Source organism: Chiloscyllium plagiosum, unplaced genomic scaffold (assembly GCF_037043375.1).
Source record: "Chiloscyllium plagiosum isolate Xiang-an unplaced genomic scaffold, Cpla_swu_hap1 HiC_scaffold_11, whole genome shotgun sequence".
Taxonomy (NCBI): domain Eukaryota; kingdom Metazoa; phylum Chordata; class Chondrichthyes; order Orectolobiformes; family Hemiscylliidae; genus Chiloscyllium; species Chiloscyllium plagiosum.
Genome location: NW_028270149.1, coordinates 46,710,111 through 46,733,938, shown reverse-complemented (window position 1 = coordinate 46,733,938; position 23,828 = coordinate 46,710,111). Strand labels below are relative to the sequence as shown.

The following is a 23,828-nucleotide window of genomic DNA, read 5'->3' as shown; positions in this document are numbered from 1 at the left end:
TATCTGCAGTTCTCACTTTTTCTCCCTGTACTATCTGCCTCTATTAATAAAACTGAGAATACCTTCTTGCTTTCTCTGTGTCCTTCCACTTCTAATTATTTGTGCATGTGTACACCCAGGACCCTTAGCTCAGGTTAGTGCTAAGTGTGTAAGCTCACTGAGCTTGAAGGTTAGTTTTCAGACATTACGTCACCATACTAGGTGAGATGATTCGGAGATGCCGGTGTTGGACTGGGGTGTACAAAGTTAAAAATCACACAACACCAGGTTATAGCCCAACAGGTTTAATTGGAAGCACACTAGCTTTCAGAGCGACGCTCCTTCATGTGATTGTGATGAAGGAGCGTCGCTCTGAAAGCTAGTGTGCTTCCAATTAAACCTGTTGGACTATAACCTGGTGTTGTGATTTTTAACTTTATACTAGGTGAGAGTCATCTACATCAGTGAAAGTTTCCAATGAAGCGCTGGTGGTATGTCTGCCTCTCTATAGGTCTTGGTTTCTTAAGGTGGGTGATGTCGTTTCCAGTTCTTTTTCTTCAAAGGAAGGTAGATAGAATGTAACTTAATGTGTTTATTGATGGAGTTCTGGTTAGATTGCCATGCCTCTAAGAATTCTCGTGTTTGTCTTTGTTTTGCCTGTCCTAGGATGTGTGTGTTCTCTCAGTCAAAGTGGTGTCTTTCGTTGTCTGTGTGTAGAGAAAGTAATGATGGTTGGTCGTGCCTTTTGGTGGCCAGTTGGTGTTCATATATCCTGGTGGCAAGCTTCCTGCTAGTTTGTCCAATTGTGTTTTTTTACAGTTCTTGCATTGTATCTTGTAAATGACGTTCGTTTTGCTAGTGGTATCTGATGGATTCTTTAGGTTCACTGGTCGCTGTTTAGGTGTGTTGGTAGGTTAGTGGGCTACCCTGAATGTATTTGGAAAAACAGGAGTCCCATGAACAACCATGGGAACTTCATTGCAAACCTGTTCTTAATCAGTAAGTATCCATTGACCATTATTGCTCCGTCATTCCTATCACTCAGCTAATGTTGCAGCTGACCATTTTTAATTGGATGACGTGTAAGTTTCCTCTTAAGTTTGTTGTGTGCCTTCTGAAAGTACATGTGCGCCACATCAACAGCCTTACCCTCCTCAAGCCTTTCAGCTATACCTTCATAAAACTGCAGCAAGGAACTGAAACATGTTTTTCTCCTTTAGAATTCCATGCTGATTTCCCCTTTAGAATTCCATGCTGATTTCCCCTTAATCAACCCACTTTTTTCCGGATAACTATTGATTCTATCAAATAAATTTCTGTAGAAGCTTCCCAACACTGGTGTTAAATTGACTGGTCTGTAATTATTAGGCTTATTGAACAAGGCTATAATATTTGCAATATTCCAACCTTCTGGCATCTCCCGCAAGTCCATGGAAAATTAAAAAATTGTGGCCAGTGCCCCTGCAATTCGACTCTCCTTTTCTTCAAACTCATTGGATGCATGACATCCAATTCCAGTGCCTTGTCAAATTTAAGTACTAATCGTCTATCCAGCACTTCTGTCCAGTAGATTTTAAGCCCTTCTAGATTATCCCCCCTCTGCCATCATGACTTGAGTAGCATCTGTCTGTCTGTCTATGGTAAAGGTAGATGTAAACATGTAAACACCTCAGCCATGTTCCCTGCTTTGATTCATAAATCTTGTTTTTAGACCCTAATTAGTTCTTCTCATGCTTTTGCCACTCATTTCATATTTATATGGTTTTAGAAGATTTTAGGACACTTTTCTGTGTTGGCTACAAGTCTTTTCTCATAATTAATTTTGCTTCACTTATTTGCTTTTCACCTTCTCCTAACCTTAGTTCTTAATTTTATTTTCTACCTGACTCTTGTCATAAGCACACTTTTTTCTTCTTTATCTTAATTTCTACCTTTGAAGTGCTGGGTGCTCTGGATTTGTTCATTCTACATAATATAGTTGACATAATATATCTTGACTGTAACTGTTTGAAGGTAGCCTATTATTCAGTTATTGTTTTCTTGCCAAGCTGTCATTGAACTAAGTTGTGCCCATCTATTTTCGTGCTCCATTGAAGTCTTGTTTCTATGAATAGACTTTTCTAATTCTGGATTGTTGTATGCTATTCTTCACCGTCATCCTGAATCTTGGGATGTAATGATCAAAAATGATCCCAAATGACAACTTTTCCAACCACCCTCAAAGATAGAGCACCACCTTTTCATGTTTCCAAAGTATTGTTAGTTCCTATTAACTGGCAGTGTGATTAACCAGTATCATCTGTTCCTGGAGCATGCTGAATAACAACATGTTTAATGCACTTTTTGTACTGGATGTATTTCCACATGGCATGATAGAGTTTTGCTGGGACAAATCGTCTTTATTTATATCTTCATGTGTTTGTGGTATTGTTATGCCATGATTTGTGGCCTTTAAAAGATGATGGTTCAGAGATAAAGAACTAGAAAATTTACAGCTGGTGCTATGTTGGAGTCATACAATAGAAATTTTTTAGAATTGATTATTGTCTCTTTTAGGCAAAGGTTTTGCGCTTATTAGCCAATGTTTATCTCGAATGGGACGTCAAGCAACACCAGGAGAGAGCTCTCAATGCTGTCATTCTTGCAAATCAAGTAAGATATTTAATGCAGTCCTATAAATATGCAAATTATATATTAATTGAACACATTGTAAAATTATTGTAACCTTGGCTTGAAACCTCTGTTTTTCTTTCTCAACTTTTTTGTTGCTTTCAGCAATGTTGAAAGAATCAAATTCATCCTTGGTCCCATGGTTATAAGTCTGTTTGTCTCATTCTATGCATTTTGGAACAAATGTTCAATTATTGTTTTTAGCCATTTCACTTGAAAACCATGAAAACTTAATGAAACCTTTCAACAAACCAGAACTCCATCTTTTGGTCCACTTCTCTTCATTCATATATTACTCATTTCTGACATTAACTGAAATCTTGAGTGACGTTGCTACTTGTAAGTTAGAAAATACAGCTAGTTCTCCTATTATGCCTTAGTTGCAATCCATCGCAACCTTGGTTAATGGAAAATCGCTTAATAGAAATAATGGGGCCCATGGGAAAAGTGGGATTGGGGCAGACCAGCAAAAGATATCATTCACGATTGCTCAAAAATCACCCAGAGTAAAGCACAGCCTGAAAGATGGTTGAAGTCATGTTTATTAATGAAACAAAAGTAAATTTAACATGGTACATTTAAAAAATGTAAGAAAGCTGCTCTCTGTACAGTACCTCTCACAGGCGCTCTGGCAACTGACATTGGGGCATGCACAGAATGGCACGAAGACTGGTGCTGATATTGTGCTTGCACAGAATGGCACAGAGACCTTGGCGTGGACATTGGCACATGCACAGAATGCACAAAGTCCAGTACCAATGTTGCGTATGCGCAGAATGTCATGGACACCAGTGAATGCGTAGAATGGCATGGACATTCGTGCATGCGCAGTATGCCTCGAAGATTTTGGTGCATGCGCAGAGCAATGCATATGAACCCATCCTTGCTGCAGCTGCACTGTTGCCAACAGGTAACCATTCTCGAAAATACTGTTCCTTAAGTCTTCAGCAAGTTATAGCTAAATTGAGCTGCTGAAATGCACGTTATCCCAGAACTACCTGGAAACATTTCTATAATTCTAGCCCATCTATTGACCCAATGATGGGTCATTTTCCGTTAAATATCCTGAAATTTCTTTCAGTTAATGTGACTGAGCATATTTTTTGTTCATTTCTTTTAAATAAATATACTTGAAGACAAATTTAGGGCCCTTATAGTCAGAAACTGATAAGTTATAATGAGGAACAAAAAGTGGCAAACCAATTAAATACATCTTTGATTCTTATAATCACAAAAGACACAATTAGCATTCCAAAAATCTGTGGAAACACTGTGAGACAGAGGAATAGAATGCCTGATCATCTAAAACCCAGAATATTTGAGGAAATTGACGTGGAAATTTAGATTCATTGTTGGTCATCTTTCAAGATTCTACAGAATCTGTATCAGATCATATGGATCATGCAGATAAAGTAATCACACTATTTAAAATAAAGGGAGAAGAAAACTGGGAATTATAGATTGGTTAACCTGACATTGGTAGTGGGCAAGATATTAGAGTCCATTATGAAAAGTTTAATAGTAGAGCACTTGGCAAACATCATTTAGGATCTGGCAGAGTCAATATGGATTTACAAAAAGGGAAATTATGCTTGAGAAATCTACTGGAACCTTTTCAAGGATCTAACTAATATAATATGGATAAATGTAAGGTTATCCAGTACGGTAGTAAGAACAGGAAGGAAGGTTATTATCTGAATTGCAAGATTGGGAAAGCAGGATGCAACAAAACCTGGGTGCCTTTGTACAGCAGCTGCTGAAAGAAGCATTTAGGTGCAACTGACAGTGAAGAAGCTAAAATATTATGTTGCCTTTATAGCGAGAAGATTTGCGTACAGGAACATGGCTGCCTTGTTGCAGTTGGACAGAGTCTTGGTGAGACCACACCTGGAGTATTGTGTGCAGTTTTGGCCTTTCTAACTGAGAAAGGGTGTTTTGGCTATGAAGGAAAACAAGAACGATTTACAAGACTACTGCCCGAGGATAGCAGGATGACATATAAGGAGAGACTAGATCATTTAGGACTATGTTCCCTGGAGTTTGGAAGGATGAGGGCTGCAATCTCAGAAACCTTTCCATTTTTAATGGCATTTAATTGGGAACATACTTCCAGTGCTTACCCTATGACCAATGAGTTAAGGGTAGACTATTTAGGACTGACAAGGGTAGAAAATTCTTGACCCAGAGAGCAATGACCCTGTGGAATTCTCTGCCAATTCTTTGAATGCAATTGAGACCAAAACGTTAAATGTTTTCAAGAAGGAGATATGGTTCTGAGCAGGGAGAAAGTGAGGACTGCAGATGCTGGAGTCATAAAGTGTGGTGCTGGAAAAGAACAGCTGGCCAGGCAGCATCCGAGGAGCAGGAGAGTCGACGATTCGAGTATAAGCTGTTCATCAGGAATGGCCACTCTCTCACATTCCTAATGAAGAGCTTATGCTCAAAACGTCGGCTCTCCTGCTTCTCGGATGCTGCCTGGCCAGCTGTTCTTTTCAGTACCACTCTTTTTGACTCTTACAGTTCTAAGCACCAAAGGGATCAAAATGTAAGGGGAGAAAACAGGATTGAAGATCTGAGTTAGATAATAAGCCGTGATCATATCGAGTGGCAGAGTGGGCTCATAGAGTCAAATGGCCTATTCCTATTTTCTTTGTTTCTACATTTTTAGTTTGAACACCATTTGAAAAAAAAAGTGCTTTGTGGTGAGCAGTTCTAATTGTTTTATTTGACAGGAGAATCCCCATCCAGCTGGACTCTTCTTGAAGATTAAAATCCTTTTGAAGGGTATTTTTCCTGATCCAGTCATATCAGCAGGTAAGAAGCAGAGTTTAGACTGTGTTCATCACCAGTTGGAAATTGTTGAAATGCATAATTTACAAAAAAACCGTTCATAGCAGCAAGATGTTGAAGCACGCAACTTAAGTAATGCAACTAATCAGATGTCAGAAGTATCTGTGTAGTCTTATTTAGCTTCAGAATAAAAATGAAGGAACACTAAAACAGGTCAGTCAGTATATTTTTCATTTGATGTCTGAAAGTTTTGTACAGTTTACTGCTGAAGCATTTATTGCCAGCAGACATAGGAAGAGACTAGAAAGCGATCTGTACTGAATTTTAGATTTATTTACCAAGTGAGACATTCAAATGTAAAGTTCCTAACTCAAGAACCCAGCATTATGTCAGTAAGTGTTTTTTCATTTGTGCCCATTGCACCATCATTGTTTTGTGAGTGCCCCTCACCTTTAGACACAATGTTAATTTCGGCCAATAACATTCAGTTCTAACCTCTGAAATAATTAGGCATGGCATTGGAACTCTACAGTCCACTTCGCGAGTATAGCTGTTCTGACCCTCTGAAGAGAGTCATGTCGCAAGCAGTGCAGTTTTGGTTGATGTACAATTAGTAATCTCTGATAATATTTTTTCATAGCTTATCCAGTGTTTCATAATTATGATATGAAAGTGGATAAGCTTCCTGTTCTCTATGATTAGATGAGAAACCTAAAAATCAGATGATAACGATAAAGTAAATTTGCCTCCAGCAGGAAGTATTATCTGATATGGCAATGCTTATCCATGAACTGCTCTTGGATATTGAGGCATTGACGAATCCAGCAGACACTTATTACAAGTACTGGTCGTACAAAAACTGAGCTAATAACCATGAAGTTACAACAGAGGATATTTGATGAGTAAGAGTGTCATGCTTTTAGTGATCTGAAATGAGATGGATATGAGATATTAATATCCTTAGGTCACATGCCTTGTTTAATTAACGTCTTATCCACATGTTTCTTAAGAGTACTGGCATACTGATCTTGAGACATTGTATAATAAACCCTTGCTTTCAAAGATTAAAAGCTTGTGTTCTGAAGTTGAAGGTATGTACTGTACCTTTAAGAGAAAGTGAATGCTGTTTTGTACTGAGGGCTTACAAACACCTGTCATATGATTAGCTAGCAATCTGAGTGTACTGGAAAATTGAAAATATGTAACATTTATATGTGATATAATTAACTGAGTGAGTTGCTTTTTTGACAATTCAAATTTAGCTAATCCAATTAAATTGCGCCCCAGGAAACTAAAACCCAACTTTGAACCAATAAAATGATCCAATGTTTGGGGTATTTTAAAAAGCAGGTATTTTGAAAGTCAGATAGAGATTAACTGACATCAAGGAAGACTGCCATTCCCAAACACAATCAAAGGTACCTTTCTCATATGAAAAATGTTTGCAGTAAAAGGCGACAACCCAGGGAGATCTTAAGACAAAAGAAGAAAGACACTGACGACGACAGCCACTGTATTGTTTTGAAATTAAGTTGTCATAATTTTAATAAGGGTTTTTATTGGAACAGTATATTGTTAGAGTTGGAGGCAGATAATAAGCAGTTAAGAGAAAGGGGGGCTTAAAATTGTGAATAGTTGTTGTAATAGTCACTATTAGAAATCAATATTAATTTCTTTAAATAGTGGAATTTGGGAGTTCTCTGTCACTCGTATTTTAACACTTTACGAGATGAGGTAAGCTTTTCTGGGTGTTTGGTTTAATTAGCAGAAGTGTTTACCACCGTGTTGTAACACGTCCCAAATAGATATACATGTTTATATGAAAGCATGTGTCCATTTCATTGTTATTCAAAGTGTTTATGGCTAATATTTCAAACTTAATAATGCTTTCAAGATCTGGTAACTGATATATCTGTTAGGAAAAGTACACATTGTTCTCTGTTGCACTTGTATGACGATTTGCTGTCACTCATTATTACTGTACAATCATCACTGTGTGTTCTTTCTCCGTTTCTTAATGTAGGGTTGATGTTTTGTGCATTGGTCTGAGTTGACTTGTGTTCCTTTCTTTCTCCTGTCATTTGAATGGTTAGACAATTCATTGCTGGGCAGTTTGTTCACATTTGCCTTAACCTAAGATGTGCAGGGGGTTGACTCTTTTTCTCTGCCATTGTACGAAAATACAACAATGCAATGTCAAAATCTTGCTTTGTTGCTTGACACTTAATTATTATTGAGTCAATAGGATTCACCATGTTTTCTGTTAGACTGTTTGAGCATGGATGATCGAGTGATGATGTCTTGAAATGGAATCATGTCTTTATAAATGTATTTCAGTCCTTTGAGGAGGTAACAAACAGAGTAGATAAAGATGAAGAAGTAGACTTAATATTTTTGGATTTCCAAAATATATTACACATAAGGCTACTCAAGGTAGGGTTTTGATAGTATTTAAGCATAGATAGAGGATTGACTAACAAATACAAGGCAGAGAGTTGGGACTGCCATAGGGATCAGTGTGAGGACCACAATTATTAATGAGAGATGTGAATGTGTTACTGCCAAGTTTGTAGATTACGTTAAAAAGTAGGTAAGAATACAACTACAGGGGAACCTCGATTATCTGAATACCAATTATCTGAAAATCGGATTATCTGAAGAAGATCTCTAGGTCCCAGTAGAAACATTACATTGAAGACGTGTTTCCAACAGTGATCGCGTCTTTTGTTGATAGTGATTAAACAGGCACCATCTCCAAATGGCTGACCTCCCACCTCTCTCTCTCCCCACACTTTCCCTGAAGTTCTACAGAGGGGTGTACCCTAACCCCCTCCTACCCCAACTTCCCAGGAATAAGGAAGTTGGACCGGTTTGGGGGCGGGGTTGGACGGGGGAGGCGGTGTTGGGGTGGGGGCTCGTGCGCTTTGTGCTGGGGGCGGGAGCGGTGTTGGACTGGGTTGGGGGCGGTGGCTCGCTTGCTTTGTGCTGGGGGGCGGGGGCGGTGTTGGACTGGGTTGGGGGGGCGGGGGCTTGCGCACTTTGTGCTGGGGGGCAGGGGCAGTGTTGGACAGAGTCGAGGGTGAGGGCTCGCACGCTTTGTGCTGGGGGGGCGGGGGGGTGTTGGACTGTGTTAGGGGAGTGGGGTTGGACGGGGGTGGCGGTGTTGGGGGTGGGGTTTCGAGCGCAGTGCGATGCTGCAGTCGCATGAACTGGGAGCAGACTTTAAAACGCCGAGCCCCAGAGGAAAGGCATTTAATTGATTTTCCGAATAATCGATTGTCCGAATGAAATAATGCCCACCCATCATGTTCGGATAATCGAGTTTCCACTGTAGTGGGATGACACCAAATTTACGTACGAATATAGACAGATTAAGCAAGTGCGCAAATACTTGGGCGATGGAATATGCTGTGGGGTATTGTGAGATTACGGGTCGTTCTGCTATATCACCCATTTCGTCCGTGCAAATTGACTATAGCACAATTGACGAAGTGTGGGTGTTGTTGGATAACGTGAGCTTTTACTGAAAAGGTATGGCCATTTTCTATTAGCAACCTTCTACAGCTCGATTTTTTAATAGCGGTTTTACATAGCATGATTTTCTGTAATGCGAGGTTGCAGAGGAGCACAACTGTTTTTATAGCAGAACAATCTGTGTGCATTTTAACAGGAAGAATACTATTTCAATGGGAAATTGGTTGAGTGGCAGGACCAGAAAATGGGAGGTAGTTACTCATACTGTCAGATATGACAGTGGTGTCTGACAAGGCTCAGTGCTAGGACCTCAGTTATTCACATTATTAATTAATGTCTTGGGTAGTTACATAGAAAGTTATATATCCAAATTTACTGATGACAGAAAGTTAGACGGCATAGTAGATAGCATGGACCAAAAGTATAAGGTTACAAAGGCATATTGATCGGCTAAGTGAATGGGCAAACCGTGGCAGATGCAGTATCTGCAGGTATGAAGTTATCCTTGTTGACAGTAAAAACAATACATCAGGGTACTTTTTGATGTAAGAAGTTAAATACAGTGCATGTCCAAATAGATTTGGGAATTCAGGTACATTGATACTTAAAATGCCACAAACAGGTCCAGAAAATAATCAGAAAAGCAAATGGATTGCTGCCCTGTATATTAGAGTACAAGAACGTAGAAGTTATCTTGCAGTTATACAAAATCCTAGTTAATCCATGCTTGGATAACTGTGAACAGATCTGGGCACCACAAGAATAGGAATGATACTTGGACTTCAGGAGTTAAGTTATGAGGAGAGATGACAACTTACATGGTTAAAAGGTGGTCTGATTGAAGTCTTCCAAGATTTGAATTGGAAAAGACAGGGTAGATAATGTTGTGGGCCAGACCAAGCTACCTCCAAACATGTCAAGGAGGTAATCCTAACGTTTTCTTACTTGGTCACAGGTGAGGTGCCGGAAGACTGGAGATTGGCAAATGTGGTGTCACTGTTTAAGAAGGGCGGTAAAGACAAGCCAGGGAACTATAGACCGGTGAGCCTGACCTCGGTGGTGGGCAAGTTGTTGGAGGGAATCCTGAGGGACAGGATGTACGTGTACTGGAAAGGCAAGGACTGATTCGGGATAGTCAACATGGCTTTGTGCGTGGAAAATCATGTCTCACAAACTTGATTGAGTTTTTTGAAGAAGTAACAAAGAAGATTGATGAGGGCAGAGCAGTAGATGTGATCTATATGGCCTTCAGTAAGGCATTCGACAAGGTTCCCCATGGGAGACTGATTAGCAAGGTTAGATCTCATGGAATACAGGGAGAACTAGCCATTTGGATACATAACTGGCTCAAAGGTAGAAGACAGAGCGGTGGTGAAGGGTTGTTTTTCAGACTGGAGGCCTGTGACCAGTGAAGTGCCACAAGGATTGGTGCTGGGTCTTCTACTTTTTGTCATTTACATAAATGATTTGGATGCGAACATAAGAGGTACAGTTAGTAAGTTTGCAGATGACACCAAAATTGGAGGTGTAGTGGACAGTGAAGAGGGTTACCTCAGATTACAACAGGATCTGGACCAGATGGGCCAATGGGCTGAGAAGTGGCAGATGGAGTTTAATTCAGATAAATGCGAGGTGCTGCATTTTGGGAAAGCAAATCTTAGCAGGACTTATACACTTAATGGTAGGGTCCTAGGGAGTGTTGCTGAACAAAGAGACCTTGGAGTGCAGGTTCAAAGCTCCTTGAAAGTGGAGTCGCAGGTAGATAGGATAGTGAAGAAGATGTTTGGTATGCTTTCCTTTATTGGTCAGAGTATTGAGTACAGGAGTTGGGAGGTCATGTTGCGGCTGTACAGGACATTGGTTAAGCCACTGTTGGAATATTGCGTGCAATTCTGGTCTCCTTACTATCGGAAAGATGTTGTGAAACTTGAAAGGGTTCAGAAAAGATTTACGAGGATGTTGCCAGGATTGGAGGATTTGAACTATAGGGAGAGGCTGAACAGGCTGGGGCTGTTTTCCCTAGAGCGTCGGAGGCTGATGGGTGACGTTATAGAGGTTTACAAAATTATGAGGGGCATGGATAGAATAAATAGGCAAAGTCTTTTCCCTGGGTCGGGGAGTCGAGAACTAGAGGGCATAGGTTTAGGGTGAGAGGGGAAAGATATAAAAGAGACCTCAGGGACCTTTTCACGCAGAGGGTGGTACATGTATGGAATGAGCTGCCAGAGGATGTGGTGGAGGCTGGTACAATTGCAACATTTAAGAGGCATTTGGATGGGTATATGAATAGGAAGGGTTTGGAGGGATATGGGCTGGTGCTGGCAGGTAGGACTAGATTGGGTTGGGATATCTGGTTGGCATGGACGGATTGGACCGAAGCGTCTGTTTCCATGCTGTACATCTCTATGACTCTATCTATGACTCTAAAGGCAAATGCTAGGCATTGTGTTCTGGATGTAGTTTGATTGGTCAAAACACATACAAAATACTAGCAAAATAAAAAAGAATTAATTTAAGTGTAACTATCAAAATGCTTAACAAAATAATATATATATTAACAATTCCAATATAGTAACATCCCATAAACACAGACTTGGCAATGGCAAATGGAGTAAAATAGATTGTCTCACGTGCAATTCGAGCAGCCTGTTAATTAAGAGAAATAAGAGCTTCCATATCTAGTTACAAGACACCAGCAACTGCAAAAAGCTAAAACTAAAAATCCTTGTTCTGTGGGATCCTGACCCCATCCATTCAGGCTGCTTCTTTGTTCAATTTTAAAATAAAAAAAACACAGGTTTCATAAGCTGTTTACTTTTTTTTCTTGAGCAGACTGCTTGGTACCTGTTTCAAGCTTTCTTCATGCCAAAAAGGGCAAAAAATGCACCTCATAAAGCCATAGTATCGTCACAAGAAAGATAAGCTATATGCTTTGGTTGGAGATTCTAAAAATGTGGGTTTCCTCCGGGTGCTCCGGTTTCCGCCTACAGTCCAAAGTTGTGCACATTAGGTGAATTGACCATGCTACATTGCTAACAGTGTTCAGGGATGTGTAGCTTATGTGCATTAGTCAGGAGTAAATGTAGAGTAATAATAGAGTAGGGTAATGCATCTTGGTGGGTTACTCTTTAGAGGGTTGGTGTGGTCGTGTTGGGCCTCAAGGCCTATTTCCACACTGTAGGGATTATGTGATTCTATGAAAACAAAGGGCATAGTCCAAAAACTGGGACCAGACCATTCAGGAGAGATATTAGGAAATACCTTCGTTCTCGAAATAATGGTAGATGTTTGAAACTCTCTTCCACAAATGGCTGTAGATACGAGATCAGTTGTTAATTTTAAATCTGAGGCAGATTTTATTTCAGCAAAGGGACATGGGCAAAAGGCAGATAAGTGAAGTTAGGCCACACATCAGCCACGATTTCATTGAATGGTAGCGCAGATTCAAGGGGCTGAATGCCTACTCCTGTAACTTGGACGTCTTTTGCCGTGGTGTAGGTGGTGGTGAGAGTGAATGTTTGAGGGATGTGGTTCCAATGTGGTTAATTTTAAATCTGAGGCAGATTTTATTTCAGCAAAGGGACATGGGCAAAAGGCAGATAAGTGAAGTTAGGCCACACATCAGCCAAGATTTCATTGAATGGTAGCGCAGATTCAAGGGGCTGAATGCCTACTCCTGTAACTTGGACGTCTTTTGCCATGGTGTAGGTGGTGGTGAGAGTGAATGTTTGAGGGATGTGGTTCCAATCAAGTGGCTGCTTTGACCTGAATAGTGTCAAGCTTCTTTGTTGCATTTATACAGACAAGTGGGGAGTATTCCAAATCTCTGACTTGTGTGCTGTAGATAGAAAATAGGCTTTCAGGAGTCAGGTGGTGAGTTACTTGGTGCAGGTTTCCCAGCCTCTGATCTGCTCCCATAGCCACTATATTTACATGGCTGATCCAGTTCAGTTTCTGGTCACTGATCACCTCATGATGTTGACAGTAGGGAATTCAGTGATGGTAATACCGTTGAAAGTCAAGGGACAATGGTTGGATTCTTTCCTGGTATATGATCATTAATTGTTAGCCAATTGTGTCTTGCAACATTGGAACATTAGCTGCTTCAGTTTCTGGTTATGGTTGCTGTCTGTGTGAAGTATGTTGGTACCTATTAATCCTGAAATTGTTTCTTACCATGATGAATCATGTCCACCATTTTTGTATCTTCCTGATCATCTATGGATAGGCTAGATGTAAAACCATTCCTTGCATTTGGCAAATGAGGTTTTATATCTCTGTTCTTGGAATCAACTTGATCTGTAAGATATAACTGCATATGCTGTTTGAACCATTGTGATATCACCGGATGCCCAGTCCATAATGTGATTTCTGCTATCAATGGGTCAGCCTTAAAATCCATTTGCACCAGTGCAAATTAATAAAAGTGATCCAGGACTGCTTGCTTAGAAATCAAAGGTTCTCCTCTTTTAAGAACCAGACTTTGAATCTGTTGTGAGGAATAGTTAATTTTGTATCACATTTTAGGAACAAAGTCATAGAGTCCTACAGCACGGAGACAGATCCTTTGGCACAATTGGTCCATGAGACTTGCACTTTCTCACTCTCTGTAGTTTTTCAGCTCAAATGTGAACTACAGCTTGTTTAAAACACTTGTAATTAAGGCAAAAAAATGTAGAAATGTATGATAATGTGGAAGAGCTTGTGTTCCAGTCTTTTTGCTTGATGGTTAATGCTATATCCAATTGCCTGTACTCTCAGAAACTGTTGCTGTTTAAAGATGAGGTACTTTCTCTTTATCCAAAGCTACAGATTAATTGGTCTTCAGTTAGTTTTCCAAAAACCTTAAACTAACGTATTGGAATCTTTTGCATCGGCCACTACTGCTACCATGGTGAGAGTTTAGGGTGATTTATTTGATGCAGCAATCCTTTTATCACCTGTTGGATAAGCAACTCTGTCTAAATATTATGCTGTTAAAGAATCGAGTAGATGTTTATTAAAACTACTAATATACACAAACATTATGTTCTTCAGGCACATTTGTGCTTGGGCTAATATTAAAGCTAATAATTTCAGAGGAACACGTTTCCAGCAGTATCATGCTTCAGGTGATTAGAGTTAAGATGCAGTCTAAGGTCTTAGTACCTCAGGTTGCATTCTATAATACAGTGATGATATCATGAGCATGTTTTTTAAAGATATAATAAGAGTGCCCTTTAAGGGTGTGTTTACCATGAGATTTGACAATCTTAACAAAAGGAACTAAACAGCAAAATCAACCTAAATTTAAGATCTCGGCCAACAAATATATTTCACACCTTTCCTTCCATGTTGTCCACCTGAAACCTTCCTGCACATTAAAATGAATCACCTTGATTTGTTGAAGTTTATATGCCTTATTTTTATTCTGCTGCATTGTTGGAATGGAATGATGTTTGCACATTGCTGTTTGAACCTTCATGACTTACTTTGAGATTCAGTTGTTCCTACTGTATGCTGTTCTAATGTAATCTCTGTGATTACCTGAAGTGTGCCAATCAAATGGCATGTCAACAGCAATGCTTTTAGCTCATTACAATTTGACTGTGATATTATTGGTACTGGGTGGACAAGCTTTGAACACCATTCCTTGATGAAGAGTCATCCAGATTCAAAATGTTAGCTTGCTCTCTCTTGGTGGATGTTGCCTGACCCGCTATGATCTGCAGCATTTTTTTATTTTCATTCCTTGACAATAAATTAACTAATTATGATTCAGTATGTTCCAGTGGATCAAGTATAACCACATTTTGACACAATCTAATTTACAGGAACTGACATTTAGTTATTTTGATTCATTTTTAGCAGTCAGTGATCTTCTGGGAAAAGTCTCGCTTGATGTGTGTCTTGAAGCTGCAAAACTCCTATTGGAACATGACCGGTCAGTGAAATCCCTTTATTGTAATCTTTGTTACACTTAAAAACCGTTGGTTTTTGGTTTTATTACCTGAGAACTGGTGTCAAGCTGGTACATTTCTGAGTTTTGTTCAGGTGATGCTTAATTCTAAGCACGATTCTAAGGCTGAAACTGACTGTATCTGAACTCCCTGTCTGCAAACCTCATTTGCAATTTTTATTATTGTTGTTTGTGGGGAATGTTCCTATTGCAAATTCATGAGTCCACACTTTACCTTGCATGCTCCGATGCAAATTACAGGGTTTTATGATGTTCCAGTTGAGTCACTTGGAATCTGCTTTCAAATGCAGCAGCTGGGGTTCACCTGGTAGCATGCTTACCTCTGAATTGCAAAGTTTGGAGTTGAAATCCCAACCCTGGGATTAATGATAAAACTCACTAAAGAAGGTAATATTGAAGCACGTCCTACTGTTGACCGTGCTGACTTCCAGGTGAGATGTTAAACTGAAGTACCACCTCTTTGCTAAGGTGAATATAAACAAGTCCCTTGAATTGTTTGAGGAAGAACAGGGTAGTTATTCTGGTACAAAAACAGGAATTACTAGAGAAACTGAGCAGGTCTAGTAACATGTATGGAAAGGAAGCAGAGTTAACATTCGACGTACTCCTTCAGATTTCTTGACTCAAAATCTTAATTCTACTTTCATTCCGCAGATGCTGGCAGATCTGCTGACTTTCCCCAGTAATTTTTGCTGTTGCTTCAGATTTCCAGCAACTGTAGTTGTTTTTTGTTCAGAAGTAATTCTGGTGTTTATGTTATAAAAGCAGATTATCTGATTATTGTCACCTTGTTAGCTGTGGAGGTTTGCTACCTAGGGACTGACAGCTACATGTTCTACACTGCAACCATAACTAAACTTCAAAAGTGCACAATTGAAATGAGAAATGCTGTTTAAGCTATTTGACTATCACTTAAGGACAAAGATAACATTGTCAAATTTGGGTATTGTTTGGTTGTCAAGTCTGCTCTGATTTGCTGTGAAATTGTTATTGTAAAAGCAGTGGGTATATGTAGGCTCCAAAGTAAGTCAAAAAAGGTATAAGACATCAACATAATTTATTTGTTGTTTACAGAAAGCAGTGAGCAATCATGGTGCGTTTCACAGTGTGAATAAGCCACATGACAAACTTGACTCCTGATTTTGTATTGATGTAATATTTGTAGTTATTAACACTTGGGGTTGTTCATAAAGTTTCAATTGCAAAATCGTAACTAATAGGAGATTTTGTTCTGTGTTTTCTAAGTGCAGGGTGTTTGAGTAGTGTCTTAATCTGCTGATGAGCATTTACTAGAGCATATTGTTTGACCTGATCAGGCAATCATTGGGAGATCATGTTTTTGCATTTGTCATCGCACAAAGTATAATTCTACATTATATGTATCAATTCTGTGGTGGCAGCACATCTGATGAAGTACGGCAACATATGATTATTTGAAGATACTGTTTGTGTCACCAATGCATTCTTGTAGCATGAAACAGCTTGCTTAAATTGTCGGATGAGATACTCTGCCTTTCCACACAACTTTCAGATCCAAAAATGACTTGGAAGATTGGGGAGCCCATATTTAACCATAACTTTGTTCATGGCAACTCCTTGGTCAGTCAAACTCAGCCAACAGTGTCCCTTTCTTCGGGTAGTTTAAGATAATTGTGACCATCTGAAACTTAGATTTTTCAGGATAAATGCAAGAATACTATGATGAAATGCTTCATCAACATGTCTTATTATGGACTGGGCCAAACTATAACTTACATTCTTACGTAAGCAGCCCAAACTATAACTTTGTAATTTGTTTCTGTAAACGAACAGTGAAAATTTCCCGGAGTAAGTTAGCTAGGTTGAATACCGGGTTTTAAAACAGACAAAAATTTATTCACAAAATTACCCAATGAAACACAAAGAACTGAATAAAGAACCCTTACAGAACTCAGTCTGTCTAAACTAGACTTAATTATGCTGTTCTGAATATATACAACAATCCCAATAAGCAAACCCCATGAAACACAGTAAAAATGTAACAGATGCTTGCAGGTTGAAGTTAGAAGGACAGAAGGAGAGAGAGTCTAACAGCCTGTTTCCACACAGCTGAATTCCTAACTAGTTCTGGTCTGAACTGCTCAGCTAGATAGCTGGCCATTCCCCTTTCATTAACTTCTAAAACATGACCACTTTGGCCTGTTTACACATAAACAAAAGCCTCCCAAAATCCTTTTTCATCTCTGTACCAAGCTAACCACTTTGCAGCCGGGAGCTGTTTATGACCCGTCTGAAAAAAACCAAGGATGCAGTATCCTTGAGAAAAGGAACAGCTCTTTAGGAAAAAAGGAACAGCTTTGTGACAGTCTCTCTCATCAGGGATACTCTACTTCAAAATTTCACTGTAAAGTGTTTTGAATGTTTGGTAGTTTATAAGAAGCACTATAATCTTAGGTCACTCTTTTCCATTCTCCTGAGCTATTTTCCTCATAAATGAGAATTTTCGATGTCCCAGCTGAAGATTTAAAAAAAAACAATTTCTCAATACTTTCTGGTTTAAAATTTGCAGTGTTTATCTTTGCATTATCAGAATTGCAGTGTTTTCACGATGCTACATTTTTTTCCTCTTTAAAGCAGTCAAGGTTCTCTTGCATACTTGCAGTTCGGGTAGTACAAAGGAAGTAGCCATGAACAGGATAGTTGACTTCATTAGTCGAATTTAATGACGTATTATGGTTCAGCTGCCTGGTTGAACCTGTAACGTCCTCCTTTCCAACTTATGGGGACTTCTGACAAATTGGGAAAATTGTCTCAAACTAATCAAACAACAAACAACATGATTTAGTCATAATTGTGGGTTCGTAACTTATTCATCCCAGACAACACTAACACTTTAATTGTCCTGTCCCACTGGCAGGATATACCCAGTAGAGATGGCGGCATAGTAGTGTACAGTCTGGCCAGGATTACTCTGGAAGTCCTCGATATTGACTCTCTGAACCGAAGAATTCTCGTGGTATGAAGTCTGATATGGGCAGGGAAATATCATGCTGATTAAGGGCCCCCAACCCTTAGCTAATGTATTGGCACTCTTCTGTTGAATTCCATTTGAAGGAAGTACTGAGGATGATAAGGACATTGAAATGCTTTGGGGTTTAATTTCAATAAGCATTATTAAATGCCTCAGGTGATCAAGCTGAAAATGAGATATCTATTATACTGGATCTGAGGTAGGTGATGAAGGAACCAACAAGAAGGAAAAACATGCTTTGACTTCCTCCTCACCAGTTCTCTTGCTAATGAACAAATCTGTAAATTGATGAAATCCATATTAGTATGAGCAATCCTCTCAAAATGACAGTTAACCATACTTTCCCATCAAATGATACGTGAAGCACTCTGACAAGAAATTTAGTGGAATGACTGCAGCTTTTGAAATCTGACCTTATTCCGATGAATACAGCAGTTTTATTGGTAAGCGACAGTAGGAGAGTGTAAATGCTACATGAGTACTGAGGGATTGTCCACTCAGTTGCCCAACACCCAAGAGCCTGTTGGAGAATACCTAACCATTCAACATGAGAGGAAATCTGATCCATAAAACTGTGCAGCATATGAGGTCTTGTATTATCTTTGTCCCTTCAAGATACCATTTTTAAGGTTACCTGAGATCATTTCTGATTCACTGGGATGATAATCTTTCAATTTGCAATTATAAATGACATGGTTAAGATTTGTTCAGACCAGCATTTGCAGTCCTCGCAATTAACCAGTGCATAAACTTTGCATGAATAATGCTATGATTACAGATGATTGAAATCTGTGCTGTGCAAGTGCATGATTCATGCAGACGCGCCTTGAAAGGTCTCACGTAACTCGCAATTACCCTCATGTTCAAACAGAAATAAATATCAACTCTGTGTGGTCACAGCAATTTTCCATTTACAGTTCACATTTAGGAGTTGATTGAATATGGACGGCAACTTGTGCCTGGCTTGGCAAAGTCAATTGCAGGGTCAACCTGATCATTAACCCCCTCCTTCCCTGCAAAATTAAACTTTCATCTACCTTTCTTTCTGAAACTTCCGAGCCAGCCCATCAATACTAACCCTCCACATGTTCCCCGTACCACCAGGAATTATGTATGTAGATTTCATCATCACTCCCTGAGCATTGGACTTTCAGATTAGTGATGCCTGCCATTGTGCACACTCCAGTTCATGGTAGTGATGAATGCCAATAACCTGGTCTCACTCTGTATCTTCTGCTCATGGTTTCACTAATATTATTTATCCCTAGTCGTGATTCGTCTCCATTTTTCAACCGAGCTTGCTGCCTGCAATTGTTAGTATTGAGTTCTTCAACCTCATGAACATTGCAGTTTCCCCTGATAGCAACCCCTGATAGCAAACTGATTGTGGTGCAGTCCACTTCCCTGACTGATTATAGCAAAAGGCCCCATCTGATGATTGACCAGACCTCGATTGATCTGTCTGGATTTACAACTGACTTGCTGTAAATTCCTCAAGAGTTTGCACTGGACTGAAAGGACTGTGACGTATTGCCCAGACTATAGTGAAATGGACACTGATCATGTCCGTCCCAATTGATGGAGTGTACCAAATCCTCTGAACTGAGATCGGGCAATGGCGATGCCCTTGACTTATTGTGCCAGGCGTCCCTGACGACAGTCCCTCTTCAGTTAGCTCAGGACTTCTCCCCTTAGACATAAGACACAATGTATTTACCATGTACACTTCTTGCCCACTCCTAAGACTGGCATTTGTTGGCATCTGTGATGATCTGCTCAATTTTGTGACTGGCTAAGCCACACTGAAGGACAGAAGTACTGTAACCCTTCATTTGTGGCCTAAGGTGGAAATGCAACTAAGTGCTAGTCATCGTAGTAGATGCGAAGTGTGTGATTACTAAGAGAGCAAGTAAGAGATGGACCCTGATCAAATCCATGAGATTGGTGCTTGTTCACATGCACAAGGGCCATGTAGCATTCCAATTAAAAGTCGTTGTATATTCCAAAATGACCACTGAAGAGAGAACCATACTTTAAATGGATCAGAGATGCCATGATGTGTTTGCTGGCAATATCCATGGAAGGATGGGGTTATGTGACAATGTTGCTGTGGGGTGTCCCAAGTTAACGACATTGTATGGAGAAGCTAATATTGGTAATTTGGCCCATCTAGTTGGCTCCATCGTTTGATGACCATGTGGCTGATCTGATGATCCTCAACTCCATTTTTCTGCCTTATGCCTATTACCCTTGATTCCCTTATTGATTAAATATCTTGTCAATCTCAGCCACACAGCCTTCTGGTGTAAAAAAGGAAGTCAGAGATTTATTGCCCTCTGAGAGAAAATAATAATTCCCCGTCTCGGTCTTAAATGGGCGACCCTTTGTCTGAGTTTATGCTCTATGGTCCTAGACTGTCCTATAAGAGGAAATAAGCTAGCTGCATCTATCTTGTCAAGACCAGAAGAATCTTGCGTATTTCAATAAGATCGCCTCTCATTCTTCTAAACTCAAATGAATACATACCCATCTACTAATCCTCTTCTCATTAGGAAGTTTTTCCATCCCTGGAAATAACATAATTAACCTTCTCTGGACTACCTCCAGTATATCTTTTGTTGGGTAATGGGAATGATACTGTTCACAGTATTCCAGGGGTGGACTGACGAGTGCTTTGTCTAATTTTAGGAAGATGTCCATATTAATATGCTCCATTGCCTTTGAAATAAAAGCCAGCCTTGCCTGCTACCTGCTGAACCTTGGTGTTGGCTTTTTGTGATTTGTGTATGAGGATTCCCAATTCCCTTTATGTTACAGATTTCTGCAGTCATTCCCCTTTTAAATTACAATCAGCCCCACATATTCTTCCTGTTAAATCGCCAAACCTCATATTTTGTCAGTTTATGTGCCATATGCCTAGTTTTTGTCCACTTGCTTAACTTGAATCCCCGACAAACTCCTTTTGTCATTCTCACAACTTGTCATACCTATTTTTGTGTCATCTGCATTCTTAATGATAATACATTCACTTCCCTTATCCAAGTCATTATATGTAATGTAAATAATTGTTGCCCTGCATTGATCCCTTTGGCACCCTCTTATTTACATTATTAACTCCTTTCCTTTTTGAGTAAAGATGTTACTCTGGCAGTCTTTTTTTTAGAAAGACTTGGGAACACGTCTCAAATTTCAGAATTCTTGGAAGATTACTGTCACTGCATCAACTAACCAGGTAGCTACTTTCTTTAAAGTCTTCAGACCCAGAGGACATATCAGCCTTAAGTCCCTTTAGATTCCTGAACATATTTTCTCTCGTGATTATTACCAAATGTATTTATTTCTGACAAGCTTTACTTTTCGTGGGTGGAATGTTTGGTATCTTTGGAATAATAAGTGGCCCTACTGTGAAGACTAATGCAAATTATTTATTTAACTCGGCTGGGGAATGGTACGGTGGCTCAGTGGTTAGCACTGCTGCCTCACAGCACCAGGGACCCAGGTTTGAATCCAGCCTTGGGTGGCTCTCTGTGTAGAGTTTGCACATTCTCCCTGTGTCTGCGTGGGTTTCCTCCCACAGTCCAAAGATGTGTGGGTCAGGTGAATTGACCATTCTGAGCGGCATGGTGGCTCAGTGGTTAGCACTGCAGCCTCACAGCGCCAGGGACCCGGGTTTAATTCCAGCTTCAGGAGAATGTCTGTGTGGGGTTTGCACATTCTCCCCGTGTCTGTGTGGGTTTCGTCCGGTGCTCTGGTTTCCTCCCACAGTCCAAAGATGTCCAAAAGTGAATTGACCATGCTAAATTGCCCATAGTGTTAGGTGCATTAGTTAGAGGGAAATGGGTCTGGGTTGGTTACTCTTTGAAGGGTCGGTGTGGACTTGTTGGGCCGAAGGGCCTGTTTTCACACTGTAGGGAATCGAATCTAATCTAAACTCCTTTGCTATTCCCGGTTCCCATTTTTTTTAACCCTAGTCTTAATGTTTAGAGTTTGGTTACTTTGTTTCTTTTTAAACATCAATTGAAGCTTTTGCAATCCCATTTCATATTACTTACCAGTTTGCCCCCATAGTTGGCTTTCTGCTTGCTATTTTCATCAACTTTTTGTTAGCTTTTAAATATTTAAGATTCTCTAGCTTATGAAGTCTTTCCCACATTGCTTTTTTAATATCAATTTGTTATGTTAGTTAAAGAGTGCATCACAGCTGCAGAAAAGTAGGTTGTTGAGAAGGATTTGTCTACTGACTCAGTACGGGTGGAAGTCAGTAACAGGAAAGAGCAGACACTTTATTAGGTGTTTTCTATAGACAGCCCCACTAGCAGCAGAAAGATGCAAGAACAGATTGGAACAACAGATCTTGGAAAGGTGCAGATGTAACAGTGTTGTTGTTATGGGTGACTTCAACTTCCCCAATATTGATTGGAGCCTCCTTAGTGCAGATGGTTTGGATGGAGCCAATTTTGTCAGGTGTGTCCAGGGGGGATTCCTGACTCAGAATGTGGAGAGGTCGACTAGGGGTTAGGCCATATTGGATTTGGTGCAAGGCAACAAGCCAAGCTGGGTGTCAGATATCTCGGTGGGAGAGCATATCGCTGACAGTGAACACAACTGCTTCACCTTTACCATAGCCATGGAGAGGGATAGGAGCAGACAGAACGGGAAGATATTTAATTGTGGGAGGGGAAATTATACTGCTATTAGACCGGAGCTGCAGACAATAAATTTGGGAATTCTTCTGTTGTTCTGTGGGGAAAGACTCAATAGAAATGTGGAGTCTGTTTAAGGAGCACTTGTTGATCACTAATCAGAGACATTCTAACCACCACCTCTGGACATTCAATGGTATTGCCATCACTGAATCCCCACTGTCAACATCCTTGGGATTACCATTTACCAGAAACTCATAATTACACTGGTTACAAAAGCAGGTCAGAGACCAGGGATGCTGTGGTGAGTAACTCACTTCCTGACACCCCAAAGTCTATCCACCATCTACAAGGCTCAGGAGTGTGCTGGAATTCTCCCCTCTTGCCTGGATAGCTGCAGCTGCAACAACATTCACCAAGCTTGATACCATCTGGGACAAAACAACCCACTTGATTGGCACCACATCTATAAACATTCAATCCGTCCACCACCAGCACTCACTAGCAGCAGTGTTTACTATCTACAAGATGCACTGCAGAAATTTACCAAGGTTCCTTAGAGAGCATCTTCCAAACTTACGACCACTTCCAACTAGAAGGACAAGGGCAGCAGCTACTTGGGAACACCACCTCCAAGCCACTCACCACCCTGACTTGGAAATATACTACCATTCCTTCATCGTCATTGGCTCAAGTTCTTGGAATTCCTTCCCTACCGGCATTGTGGGTCAACCCATAGCAAGTGGACTGCAGTGATTCAAGAAGTCAGCTCACCACCACCTTCCCTAGGGCAAGTGCAGATAGGCATCAATGCTGTCCAGCCAGTGACGCCCAAGTCCTACAAGTGAAAAAAAAAGGAGCCTTGGAAGACCAGAGCAGAGGAGCTTCTCGTCAAAAGGAAGAAGGAAGCTTGCTTAAAGTTGAGGAAGCAACAATCTGGCACAGCTTTAGAGGATTACAGGGTAGCTAGGAAAGAACTCAAAAATAGACTGAGGAGAGCTAGGAGGGGACATGAAAAAGCCTTGGCTGGAAGTATTAGGGAAAGCTCAAAAGACATTCGACAAATATGTGAGGAAGAAGACAATGATCAGAAAGAGGGCAAGGCTGATCAGCGATAGTGGAGGAACTTGCACCTGGAATCTAAAGATGTTGGGGAATAGGGAAATCCCTGGTAATTATAAACCAGTCAGTCTTAGGTCTGTGGTAAGCAAGGTACTGGAAAGGATTCTGAAAGAATAGTCATAGGATTATTCTGGTTGATCTTCGATTAAGAAATGCTGGGCACAACATCGTGGGCTGAAGG

The 23,828-nt window shown here is 40.2% G+C and overlaps 1 protein-coding gene across 3 annotated transcripts in view; it reads left to right on the top strand.

Annotated features, from left to right (window-relative positions):
• Nucleotides 1–23,828, top strand: part of tex11 (testis expressed 11) — a 236,352-nt gene that overhangs the window by 30,490 nt on the left and 182,034 nt on the right. For all 3 annotated transcript variants that reach the window (XM_087992026.1, XM_087992025.1, XM_087992027.1), the window contains 3 exons: nt 2,536–2,631; nt 5,382–5,463; nt 14,761–14,836. In XM_087992026.1, coding sequence (XP_087848152.1) covers nt 2,536–2,631; nt 5,382–5,463; nt 14,761–14,836 — 254 coding nt within the window. The remainder of the gene's footprint in view (nt 1–2,535; nt 2,632–5,381; nt 5,464–14,760; nt 14,837–23,828) is intronic.